General features: G+C 32.2%; 1 protein-coding gene across 1 annotated transcript; it reads left to right on the top strand.

The window, feature by feature from the left end:
• Positions 1 to 1710: 1710 nt before the first annotated feature.
• Positions 1711 to 11557, top strand: LOC138336635 (uncharacterized). The gene is made up of 7 exons (XM_069286158.1): positions 1711 to 1817; positions 3526 to 3624; positions 4497 to 4546; positions 7788 to 7973; positions 8784 to 8966; positions 9758 to 9943; positions 10873 to 11557. The coding sequence occupies exons 1-7, from the start codon at positions 1744 to 1746 to the stop codon at positions 11037 to 11039; spliced, it is 945 nt and encodes a 314-aa protein (XP_069142259.1). The 5' UTR covers positions 1711 to 1743; the 3' UTR covers positions 11040 to 11557.
• Positions 11558 to 13145: the final 1588 nt, after the last annotated feature.

The raw sequence follows: 13145 nt of genomic DNA, 5'->3' as shown, positions 1-13145 counted from the left end.
TATAATAGTAATATTTATCAATATGATATTTACAATTATATTTACAATACTATATTTACAATATAGTATCTATCAATATAATATTTACCAATATACTAGTAATATCTATCAATATCCAAAAGCAGTTTTATAATTATAACAGAGTGGTATATTTTCTTTTCACGAAGAAAAGAAAACACACTGAGAGTTGTTCAGATTTGAAGTAATGGTTGCAAGAACAGTGTACAAAAAAGACAATGTAAATGAAAAATTGTACTTAAATTAATGATATAATATCCACGGACACCTTATAATTTTCCTTTCATTACAAAAACCTATCACTTCTCCAATCTACGTCATTTTACTTTATCATATGTGTATGTAAAAGTACTACAGTTATTTTACGTTCATTGTCAACGATATGCTTTAACTTGTATTGTCTAAATTATTACCTTCTAATTTGAAAAAAAAAACAGTTTTTCCACCTTTGTGAAAACTTGTATCCATCCTAGTTCACAACGATCCGTTTTCCGTCTTTCTCTCTATCTCCATCCTTGTTTACACCGTGATACTGTGCTCCTATTTTCTTATGTCTCCAGTTGTAGCCCAGGTTCATGAAACAATCTTACGTCCAAACTGTCTTAGGTTAGATTTAGTCAATAAAAATAATGTTACAAAGAGTTATATCAGTTGTAATTGGCTAAGTTTAAACCTAAGTCTAAGATTTTTTCATCATCCTGGAGCCTGCAGGGCATCAACTTTTAAGGGCATCGCCTCATCCTTGTTGGGGTTCTCTGTGTGTCCAAGCCTAAAATTTCATCTTGGGATATAAGTGGTATTAGTTTCTATTTCTCTCAATAATTCTATGTCAGTCTAAAGAATTAAAATGAAAATGTTCAGAAGGTGACTGAATAAAAAGATAATACAACTTGTTTGATAAAATGTCATTTTTGTCAGTTTCTGCGTTTTAGTGATGGTTTTTAAATTTTTAGATAATCTCACTTTGAAAGCTATTAATATATATCTGTGATGTCTAGTGTTCAGCTTTCATGTTATCAATATGGTATCAGACCATCTCGGCACTAGGTCTTGTTTCTCGGCGCTTGATCTAGGATTTTGACAATTAGCCAAACACTTTTAGTTCTTAAACGATACTCAAATATTTATTGTGATAATTCAAACTCACTCTCCAGATAAAAAAAAATAATGTAATGTCACTTCTGTTATCTGAAAGAAGAACCGGTATTTCATTAGTTTCGCTGCCAAGTTGTTTGTATTTCTAAAACGTTTTTGTTAAGTTTGTCTACAATCAGTTCTCATTTTTCTCTATCAGTGATAGTCTAACACGATATATATATTGGGGTTGGGCCATATTTGCCCTCTCCCGAATAAAAAAAATCCATCGATTTTTAAAACTAAGTATATTAACCATAATATTATATGTTATCATTAACTTAATGATTGTTTGTATAAGTTATTTATTTAGTTTGATTTTCTCTTTCAAAATAGGACTTCTTCCCAACTTGTGTGGTCATGACATATATGCGAAATTTTTTTGATGAAACCAAAATTGAACACCTGCTAAATTTGATGCATCTGAACACCATCATTTTTACCACACACTATATTGACATTTAAGAAAATGCAATTTGAAATGTAATCAAATTTTATTTGTCTAGCCAAATTGTTTTTACCTGCTAAAATGTGTCCAGTCCCTATATATAGGAGGACATAATCATCTTTGGCAGTACCTTCCCTACCAACATGGCACTTTGTAAGGTCTTAGCTGTTCTCCTTGTGTGCGTGATCGGAGTCTCCTTCTTCGGAGAGGCGTCCGCGTAAGTATTACCGAATCTACTGGCATTTTGTCTGTAATATAATGATAATATCACTATGATGACTATTACCTATGCTGCATAGCCGCAGTCTAAAACAAGTGAACTATTCAGAAAATCATTAACATACCTAAAAACATCGATATTGTATAGATTCACGAATTGTAGGGATCAATATTCAGCGAAATTTACCTTCCATGAATATGTTCCTTATAGGAAACCACAAAATATTGACCGAGCGGATTTTAACGTTGTATACAGTATTATAAATATTATAACATTTTATTACATTTTTCTATACAGAATTATATATATTATAACATTTTATTACATTTTATATACAGTATTATAAATATCATGAAATTTTATTACATTTTTCTATTCAGTATCATAAATATTATAACATTGTATTACATTTTCTATACAGTTTTATAAATATTATGACATTTTATTACATTTTATATACAGTATTATAAATATTATGACAATTTTATTACATTTTTCTATACAGTATTATAAATATTATAACATTTTATTACATTTTTCTATACAGAATGATAAATATTATAACATTTTATTTCATTTTTCTATACAGTATTATAAATATAACATTTTTTTTATATTTTTCTATACAGAATTATAAATGTTATAACATTTTATTACATATTTTCTCTACAGTTTTATAATATTATAAGATTTTATTATTTTTTTCTATGCAATATTATAAACATTATAACATTTCATTACATTATTTAGAGTGAAATTAATATAAGATTTTATGGTGAACATATATATGATATTTTTCCATTTGGAGAAAATATCACTTATGATATTTTCACTCAATATTGACTAATCAGAACACAGCAATTGCCATGAAGATGTAGTTTTGTAAAGAAAAACTTTTTTTGAAATATCAAACAAAAATATAATTTTACGTGCATCTTTCTTAATAATTTTTCAGTTTTAATGGTTGGAGCATAAATGTGTTGCATTCCATAAACTTATGTTATTTTTCCTGGAAATGTGTGTCCCATGTGTGGAACTGATTTTAACATATTTTATTTGTATCAGATATATACAATGGGCACAAGTTTTCCAACATATTTTATGCCCTCTTCCAATAAATTTGATAAATACAATAACATGCACAAACAAGATGACAATATATGTACACATGTACAACTTGAAAAGGGAGGGATAGATGGAGAAGGAAGGAGGGGCTAGAAAAGAGGCACAGTAAGATATACAGATAGGTGGGGCGAGAGAAGGGGAATCGAGTTTCGTTTACATATTGATTTACTAATGACAATATTCTCCGATGCTGATAACTAGAATAGAGACGTAAAATTATAATTAATACAATACCCCTTGTTTATTGTGTATAAATGTATAACAGTTATATTTCACACTGTTATTCATCAAGAAACAAGGAATACCCTCTATAGAACTTATGATTATAGAGAAAAACAAAAAAATAGTTATATTTACGACCAGAACTGATATCACAAAATGATATCTGAATGGTATGTCGGCGTTTTTATGGATCTGAATCGTCATATCTATGCATCTATATTTACACATTATATATTTAACACCAGTTTATTGGAGTGAAAATTACATGAAATACAACTAAAAAATATTTAAAGTTTAGTTCATACATTTATTTTAGATGTATCATAATCCTTGTACCTTTGATTCTATGTCGTTTTAGTGCATTGTGTACGAAGCAGGCGACCTGCTCGGTGACTCGATCTCGAAAAGAGAGGTACCAGCAGTCCTGTGGCTGGTGGAGAACATGCTATTATACAAGGTCAGTATGTACCAAAGACGTTTGCTTACAGTTGTATTATCTATAACTTTTGCTCTTTTTGTCATAGTGAAAACGGTTTAAGTGTTATACACATTTTTCTCCGTCTGTATGACGTTTAAACTTTCTAATTTTCCCACTTTTTATAAAGTTGCAACACTGAAAGTATTTTTAATAGTACATGTAAAAGTAAAACAACTTTTTAAAGCGAATTCTTCCGAACATCGTCGTGACAATCTCGCAGTAACATGAATGTTGTGAAACCAAGAGAAAATGTCAACAATTTTTCGTAAACAAAGCATGTGGTCGACCTCACCAGACTTGATCTACAAAGAAAATGATGCTCGCACATTACAATATTTCATACACACAATATTTTAAGATGTTTCAAATACTCACTTTGTGGACATATACCAACAAAAGTTTTCCTTCAATAATCTTGACTTGTAAACTTTTTTGTTTATCAATTGCATAATAAAATGGACTCATTTAACGACAGTGATAATTTTCCCGTGCAGACTAACTTGGTGTCAGTAAACAGGACTCCTACGCATGTATATAGAGATTACTACACCAAGTCTAACTGCTTTTATTCACTCATAATGCATGTTATCTTTAGAGTAGCAGGAGTCTGTATGGCAAAGTGTAAATATTTCAATTATTTTATAATACGGCTGTTCCAATATTTAAAAAATCGAGAAAATTGCACATTAATATGATTTTCAAATGTTTTTGGTGTATTCTTTTTAAATTTAACGTTTCCAATTGTGCTTTTATCTTATTCTTAGATTAAACACACTTTAATAAATAATTTCTGTTCCTGAAAATTTCATGCGTTTTCAAGAATGTAATAATATTTTTCATTGTTATTACAGAACGTATTACTATACGGCCTATGAGCCATGTACCAAGCAAGAAGAATGTGGTAAGTTTAAACAGAACTTTACTGCTTATGTACATATAGTAAAGTATGCCTTAGAGATCACCTCTGTATACAGACCACCTGCTTAATAAGACCACTTTTTTTAGTGTCCCAAATGATCAATGTAACAAAATCAAACCTGTGTATAAAGACCACTTGGCTATAAAGACCATTTTTCTTTGTCCCATAAGTGGTCTTTGACAGGTTAGAATGTATTGAGATGTCGCGAAATTCAATTCATTCGATTCCGGTTAACGAAATCGCGAATTTATATTTTGGTATTTAGTGACATTAATTTAAACTTTCTTTATTTGAATTCTTGATTCATTAACACAATATACTATTGATATAAAGGAAAATAGAAATAAGAGTGTAAGACACATATGTCTATCTATCACCTTAAAGCCACACTATATGTAACTATCAACAAAACGCCAAGTTAGATTCGACCTCGATATTGTTAGTATTTGTAGATGTAGTTGAAATTCAGTTATATCAAAGAATATTTATAAAGAGTTCTTAATAACTTTGGCACAGTAGCTGTTGAAAGTCGATACTTGTAAACACGCATTTAATTTAAACTGGTCGCCATAGAAGTTACGATTATTGCCGAACGGAAGAAGGAAAGTGCTCGAAAGATTTCGAACAGTAACTACGTAAAGTCTGTTCGAACTCTTCCGAGAAAGGGTCATGGACTTTCCGACTTCCGTACGGAAATAATCGTAACTTCTATGGCGACCAGTTTAAAGTGAAGGCATATTTACAAGTATCGACTTTTAACAACTGCTGTACCAAAGTTATTAAGAAATTTAAATTTTATTTCAACAACATCTACAAATACTAACAATATCAGGATCGAATCTAACTTGGCTTTTTGTTGATAGTTACGTATAGTGTGACTTTAATAAGACCATTTTCTCAATGTTACAACTTTCTCAGTGTCCTTAATGAACTATTTCAACACACTAACCTGTGTATACAGACCACCTACTTAATAAGATAACTTTCTCAGTGTCCTAAATAAACTATTTCAACACACTAACCTGTGTATACAGACCACCTACTTAATAAGATAACTTTCTTAGTGTCCTAAATGAACTATTTCAACACACTTTAACCTGTGTATACAGACCACCTACTCAATAAGATGACTTTCTCAGTGTCCTAAATGAACTATTTCAACTCACTTTAACCTGTGTATAGAGACTACCTACTTAATAAGATAACTTTCTCAGTGTCCTAAATGAACTATTTCAACACACTTTAACCTGTGTAAAAAGACCACCTACTTAATAAGATAACTTTCTTAGTGTCCTAAATGAACTATTTCAACACACTTTAACCTGTGTATAAAGACCACCTACTCAATAAGATGACTTTCTCAGTGTCCTAAATGAACTATTTCAACACACTTTAACCTGTGTATAAAGACCACCTACTCAATAAGATAACTTTCTCAGTGTCCTAAATGAACTATTTCAACTCACTTTAACCTGTGTATAGAGACTACCTACTTAATAAGATAACTTTCTCAGTGTCCTAAATAAACTATTTCAACTCACTTTAACCTGTGTATAAAGACCACCTACTTAATAAGATAACTTTCTCAGTGTCCTAAATGAACTATTTCAACACACTTTAACCTGTGTAAAAAGACCACCTACTTAATAAGATAACTTTTTCAGTGTCCTAAATGAACTATTTCAACACTTTAACCTGTGTATACAGACCACCTACTTAATAAGATAACTTTTTCAGTGTCCTAAATGAACTATTTCAACACACTAACCTGTGTATACAGACCACCTACTTAATAAGATAACTTTCTTAGTGTCCTAAATGAACTATTTCAACACACTTTAACCTGTGTATAAAGACCACCTACTCAATAAGATGACTTTCTCAGTGTCCTAAATGAACTATTTCAACACACTTTAACCTGTGTATAAAGACCACCTACTCAATAAGATAACTTTCTCAGTGTCCTAAATGAACTATTTCAACTCACTTTAACCTGTGTATAGAGACTACCTACTTAATAAGATAACTTTCTCAGTGTCCTAAATAAACTATTTCAACACACTTTAACCTGTGTAAAAAGACCACCTACTTAATAAGATAACTTTCTCAGTGTCCTAAATAAACTATTTCAACTCACTTTAACCTGTGTATAAAGACCACCTACTTAATAAGATAACTTTCTCAGTGTCCTAAATGAACTATTTCAACACACTTTAACCTGTGTATAAAGACCACCTACTTAATAAGATAACTTTCTCAGTGTCCTGAATGAACTATTTCAACACACTTTAACCTGTGTAAAAAGACCACCTACTTAATAAGATAACTTTTTCAGTGTCCTAAATGAACTATTTCAACACTTTAACCTGTGTATACAGACCACCTACTTAATAAGATAACTTTTTCAGTGTCCTAAATGAACTATTTCAACACACTTTAACCTGTGTATAAAGACTATTTTTCCATTGTCCCTTTAGTAGGTGGTTAGTAGAGACAAGTTTGGCTGTACTCAGAATGTTGTAATTTTCGATATAGATACTCTTTTTGATTTTTAAAACAAAGTTCATACATGTACAAAATATTACGCGTGATGGAAATTATCACTATCAAGCGGCCTACGCGTAATTAGGGAAAATTCCTCCTCGTTTTTTCCACGTTTACAGTATCACATTTTGTATATTTTTGAATCTGATGAAAATAATCATGACTTACTGTGGAATAATTTATTTTCATTGGGCTTATTTTTACGATTTCATTGGTATTTAACTTTATGGGGAGACATTTTCCTATTGTTTATATGTTTGTGCCTTTACTGTAACGTTTATGTATGAAATTTGGTAACATACTTGACTTCAATAAAACTAAGATTATGATTGTTTAGAAAATATGTCTGCTCTATTTTAATCAACCTAATAATGTAACCAGGGTGTTGTAGTGTACATTCATGTATGTTCATTTAAACAGATCAAATTTGCATAAAATAATATCGGATCATGTCTTCAGTTTTTGCTCAAGAAAAACAACATGAAATGTTCGCTGAGAAGAAATTTTCCTTGTGAAACAACGAATATAATGCAAGGTATTGATACAGTATTGTCACTAATGCTCAACTGGATATCAACCAATAAATCTATTCACGAGATTATATAAATACTACAAACCACAACAGAAAGTACACACGGTTATTTCATGTTATACAGAAAAATTGACATTTCATTGTTAGTACACTGTGAATGGTCAGACTGGACAGTTGCCCATATCGGAGACTGCAACAAAAAGTGCGGAGGCGGCACTCAGAACGTCAAAGAAATAAGAAGTCACAAAAGGTCGGCGTTCAATGGCGGAAATCCGTGTACTGGCGGAAACACCCGAACGTACACTCTGGAGTGCAACACTCACAACTGCCCAAGTAAGTACTTTTCGTTATGTCTCCTATTAATTGTGGACCCAGTGTAGTCTTAGAGCGGCTTTTTATTTTTGAAACGTAAAAGCGATTTCGACATTTTTCATAGTCGCAAAAGTTGTAAACTACCATTGATAGCGCACTTCGCAACACCTAAACTATATAAAAAATAATTTAACGTTAATTTTCATTAAGTGGGTCTTCTTATGTTTCCCGCAGTCGTCCTAATTATCGCACAGTAATACCACTACGCCATGCGGAAATGCATCTCCAATGTGATAATAATTTATACAGGGAATGCATTTTTTTTTTGTGTTGAAGCTTTATCTCAGCAATCGAAATGGATGTTTGGACTTTATAACTGTTATTAATTTATTTCATTTTTTGCTCCAGAAACGTATTGGTCCTTTTAAATAGTTATTTATCTTTATATGGTTCGTTCTAATTACTGTTGGGGTTGAAACTTAGAACGGTTTAATTGTTATTTATTACATGAGACCCATTAAATGGATATAATTAGTGGTGTTTCAATGTGCTGTCTGTTCATTTCTTTTCTCACAAAAAGGAATTGCTTATCAGAAGATATCAAAATGAAAAAAAAATATACTGCTTTTTTTACTTCCGCTTATTGCCGTGATGTACCGAATTTTATTACAAGTCCTCCACCCCTAGGTCCCGAGTTCGAGACCCGAATGTTTCAGTAACCAGGTATTGACCGCGGGCCGGTAGTTTTCTATAGACACACCGGCTTCATTCACTATCTGAAATCCTTGAATTGCCCTGCTTTTTTAATCGTTATGACATCTTTACTTGCAGTTCATGGTGGCTGGTCAGAATACTCCGACTTCACCCACTGGAGTGAATGTAGCGGAAAATGTGATCATAGCAGAGAAAGAGAGCGAACCTGTACGGAACCGAAACCCGAGTATGGAGGGAACGACTGCGTTGGTATTTCCGTGGAAAGAGAAACCAGATACTGCTATGAAGGAAAATGTCTTGGTATGCATTTACAATGGGGCGAACTCATATATTACGCGAATACGATAACGTATGTGCGCGACTAGTATCTCCCGTGGTGATGGAATGTTACTCATTCAAATCTTGAATCATTTGACGTCATTCCGTCGCCAATAGAAACAATAGTTCCGCATAAACGTTATCAGGTATCACGTGGTACGTGAATGATTCGCATTAGTGTACAGCGTGGCACCTCGCTGTAACAATACTTCCTGTAGCATGTATTCTGACATCCTCGGTCCTAGATGAAAATGGTACTGTTGTTTATTTACCCCTGGATATTCATGCCACATTAGTTTTGGTATGATGAATTATTCAAAGATTATTTTCTTGAATCCGTCTAGAGTTGTGGCGGATATCGTCACTAATCTGCCGCGCTATACAGTAAGTTTTTATTTTAAAAAATACATCATTTCATACATTCTTTCACTGCTGGATTATAAATTAAAAAAAATAGGCATTGAACTATAGGTGTTTGTCGACTTAAAAGTCTTTATTATAGAAATTGGAAATACGGTGAATACTTATGTTCGATTAAATATTAAACATTTGCTTTTAAAGAAGCATAATACTAATTTGTTGTTCTTTTGTTATGAACTGCTTTAGGCAAACATATAATTCAACATGAGAAAACTCAAATACTGAAGCATTGAAGTTGAAAATTATACTTACGATAATAATTAAACGAAATTAAAGATAAATTTGACACATCGAATCGAATGATTGCATATCATTTATTAGAAATGAACAAAACAATGTTTATATTACCTTAGTGGAAGCGTGCAAGAAACGAAAGAATGTTGATACAGAATTCCACGCTTCCCTGCCTCACAACTGTATGCAGTACGTCTCCTGTGATCACACCAACAGACTAATGAACTGTAGCGAAGGAACACTCTGGGACCAGGAAAAACTCACATGTGTCCACAAAAAGGATGCTCATACGGACTGTTTAGACGGTAAGTGTACGGTATCCAACGAAGCCTTTCTTTTACGTGCAATTTACTTTCGCGAGTTTCGCGATCCAAGTCGTTTCTACTGAATTTTTAAATTCGAGAATTTTAATCGTCGTGAACTTGTTCTGAAATGGAAACCGCGACAGAAATGGTTTATAAATAGTAATCGGAAGTTTTCCTTATCCATTAGTAACCTTAATTTGTTGCTTTTTGGCTTTGGTGGTAAACTGTATGTGTGTAGATGTGCAATCGTATATAAGGTCCAGTGGAAGATTCTGAACGTTCATATACGCTTTAAACATTCAAAATCTTTTACTACAGAATTATTATCACATTTAATTAAAATAATTTAATAATAATAAAAATAATAAAAAAAGTATCTAAGTCATTATGAATATGTTAATTGGATTATAATGTTAGGAGACGTCTGTTAAAGTTGGAATAACTTGTGGCTGATTCTTTTGTGTTTACAATCAAATATTTTTAAAGTGAAAGTAACCTAAGCATTTCCGTAAAGCCATGATGACGTTGATGATATAATTAAACATATACACGTAATAAGTGGGACCTGTAACTAATTGCGGCTCGGCTTGGGAATTTTTTAAACGTCAACCGCTGTTATTACAAGATATTCAAATTTTTCTGAACATAACCTACATTTTTGTATATAGATTTGGGAAGTTAAATTCATTGCAAACACAAATAAATCATTAGTGAAAATATTAAGTCTCTCGAAATTAAATCCCAAACACAGGTACTGACCGCTGGTTTCTTGGATTAAAGTAACTTTCGTCATATAACAACATATTGCAATGTAAGAATTCAGAAAAAAGTATACAATACTGATATGAATTTGACTCCCTTGCATTCATTTTTACATACATATTTTTCAACAATGCTCATTTCTATTAATGATTGTCCATTTCATACAGAGCCTGAAGATGAGTCAGAGCAATGTGAACCAGGAGACTACAGGACTCACGAAAACGAAAACGCCTATGAAACGTGTGATAGTAACAAGAAATGGCATAAGATGCGATGCCCACAAGGACTCGTCTTCGATCCCTCAGTGGGCGTTTGTAATTGGCCAGAGGGATAAAAACAATCCCCCTGACGTCGTGGATCTTGAAATATCGAACTTTTATATAACCGAACTTTTTTTTCTTCTCCTTTTGCACTATTATACTCATATCTTGTAACTTCTATCATGAGTCGCGTAAGTCCAGCTAATTCGTGTAAATACGGAATCGGGACATCGGTACTGTTCCCATAGAACATTTGATATCAGCTGAATAATATCTTATTTAGATATATTTTGATACAACAGTTAATACGCTATGTGGATTCGGAAATAAATACTGTATCACGATACCAACAAAATGCAGTCACCTTGTAACGACAAGAAAATAATCTGAAGATATAATGAAAAAAAAAAATTTCGTTTTGTGAGCTCGAAGTATTTCGCTTTTCTGAAATATTAGTTGCTTTTCTGAGTAGTGTAATGTGTATTTTATTTCTGTCCTTCCACTTTTGCTTCAATAAATTTCTTGCATATGATGTTTTGCTTTTGTTTTGTTTGCATACTATTTTCTATATATCTAGACAATTTTAAAGCTTATAACAAGGATTAAAGTAATGAAAAAGTGGGCATCAAAAGAATCCTACCTGGTGAATCTTTTCTGGAACGAATATATACAACTAAAAAGCCTAAAAGTTTATGATCGAAATTGTGAATTTAATTTTGTTTGTAAGAAACACTTTTACTGGCTACCAAAATTTACTTTATTTGTCCTTGAAGGAAAAACATGACGCCGTCATTTGTAACGAAGCTTCTGATTGTTTGATATAAACGAATAAATCAATCATTAAAACAAAGATTCCCAAAATGAATTTTGAAGATTTATCAATCTACGGTAGATCATATTATGATTTATTTAAGTTTTTTTTAAATGTTATGGAGATTTGACAAAAACATCTGAGCAATCTGATTAAAATACAGATTTTTATAATATCCCATATGTGGTCTTGTTCGTATGACCTTATACCACCTGTACGAAATGCATTTTTAACACCTTGCTACATCAATTGAAAACGCTATTTCGTCCCAGTATACATGTAAAATTAACTTTGTTGTGCTCATTTTTGTGTTCACTGTCAAGATTCTGCAGGCAGCAATTTAATTGACTATTTCCAAAGGTCACCTGGATATGACCCCTAATACGATTTTCTCATATCCTCTTATCAAACGAATTTTAATCAGATTGACATGTTAGTGTATTCTCATCACCAAATGATTGACAGTACACTCAGATTTTGTGTACACATGTTACAGTTCTCGTTGGAAAAATAACGCATTTTGAAAAATTATTCAAAGGTATCCGAAACAGTATCGTCAGCTTTATCCTCCGTCTTTGCATTCAAAATAGGACTACACACATCATGCAAACACTTGTCTATACTCCGCACAATAAAAAGAAAGATATGAATATGAAGAATTAAGTCTATATCGCGTTCTTAGTCCGATAGATACATGACCAACATTCAGCAGCTCAACGGCCATACCATCAATGTAGGCTACAGTTACTTTCCTTCAAATATGGCGGTTTGATTAACTTCGGACCACATCACTTCCCTGACAACGATACATACCGGTAGTCTCCCCGCCTCGGTTATCTCAATATTTATCGAAATGGACATCATTAATATATGATAAAATTGAAAATAGATATATATATTTAAAAAATAACTGCAAGGTGTCATTATTATATTTCAAATCAAACTGCAGCTATAACGTTCAACAATCGGAAACATATCTTCGGTTTTCCTGACTACTGTAGTTAACCAAATTAGCAACCAACACCGTTCTAAATTGGACTAAGAACATGTAAATATAGACTTATTTATGTAAATATATAGATTGAACAATGTTCTGATTGCGTTAAAGGTGGTATACACGCGCTTCATTGAATATGTCTGTATCCAATTGCGTTCATACCACCTTTAACGCAATCAAATCACTATTCATTCTCTATTTAACGTCATTCCATCACCAATAGAAACGATAGTCCCGCGAAAACGTTATACCTGCAAGGGAGATAACTCTGTATTGTGCAAAGACAGAATATATCGGGAATGATGCGAACCATTTAAGAGTACAACGAAAGATGTCAGATCGTATATGGAGCTAATCGGACAAGGTTGTCTG

This window comes from Argopecten irradians, chromosome 12, assembly GCF_041381155.1.
Source record: "Argopecten irradians isolate NY chromosome 12, Ai_NY, whole genome shotgun sequence".
NCBI classification, from domain to species: Eukaryota; Metazoa; Mollusca; class Bivalvia; order Pectinida; family Pectinidae; genus Argopecten; species Argopecten irradians.
Note: the sequence above shows the minus strand (reverse complement) of the source record. Positions and strands in the feature narration are given on the sequence as shown.

Bases quoted from the DNA above. Each gene is read 5' to 3' on its own strand.
- LOC138336635 (XM_069286158.1), top strand. From the start codon at position 1,744: ATGGCACTTTGTAAGGTCTTAGCTGTTCTCCTTGTGTGCGTGATCGGA. The intron at 1,818-3,525 runs GTAAGTATTACC...ATGTCGTTTTAG, and splicing joins TTCTTCGGAGAGGCGTCCGC to TGCATTGTGTACGAAGCAGG. The intron at 9,944-10,872 runs GTAAGTGTACGG...CATTTCATACAG, and splicing joins TCATACGGACTGTTTAGACG to AGCCTGAAGATGAGTCAGAG.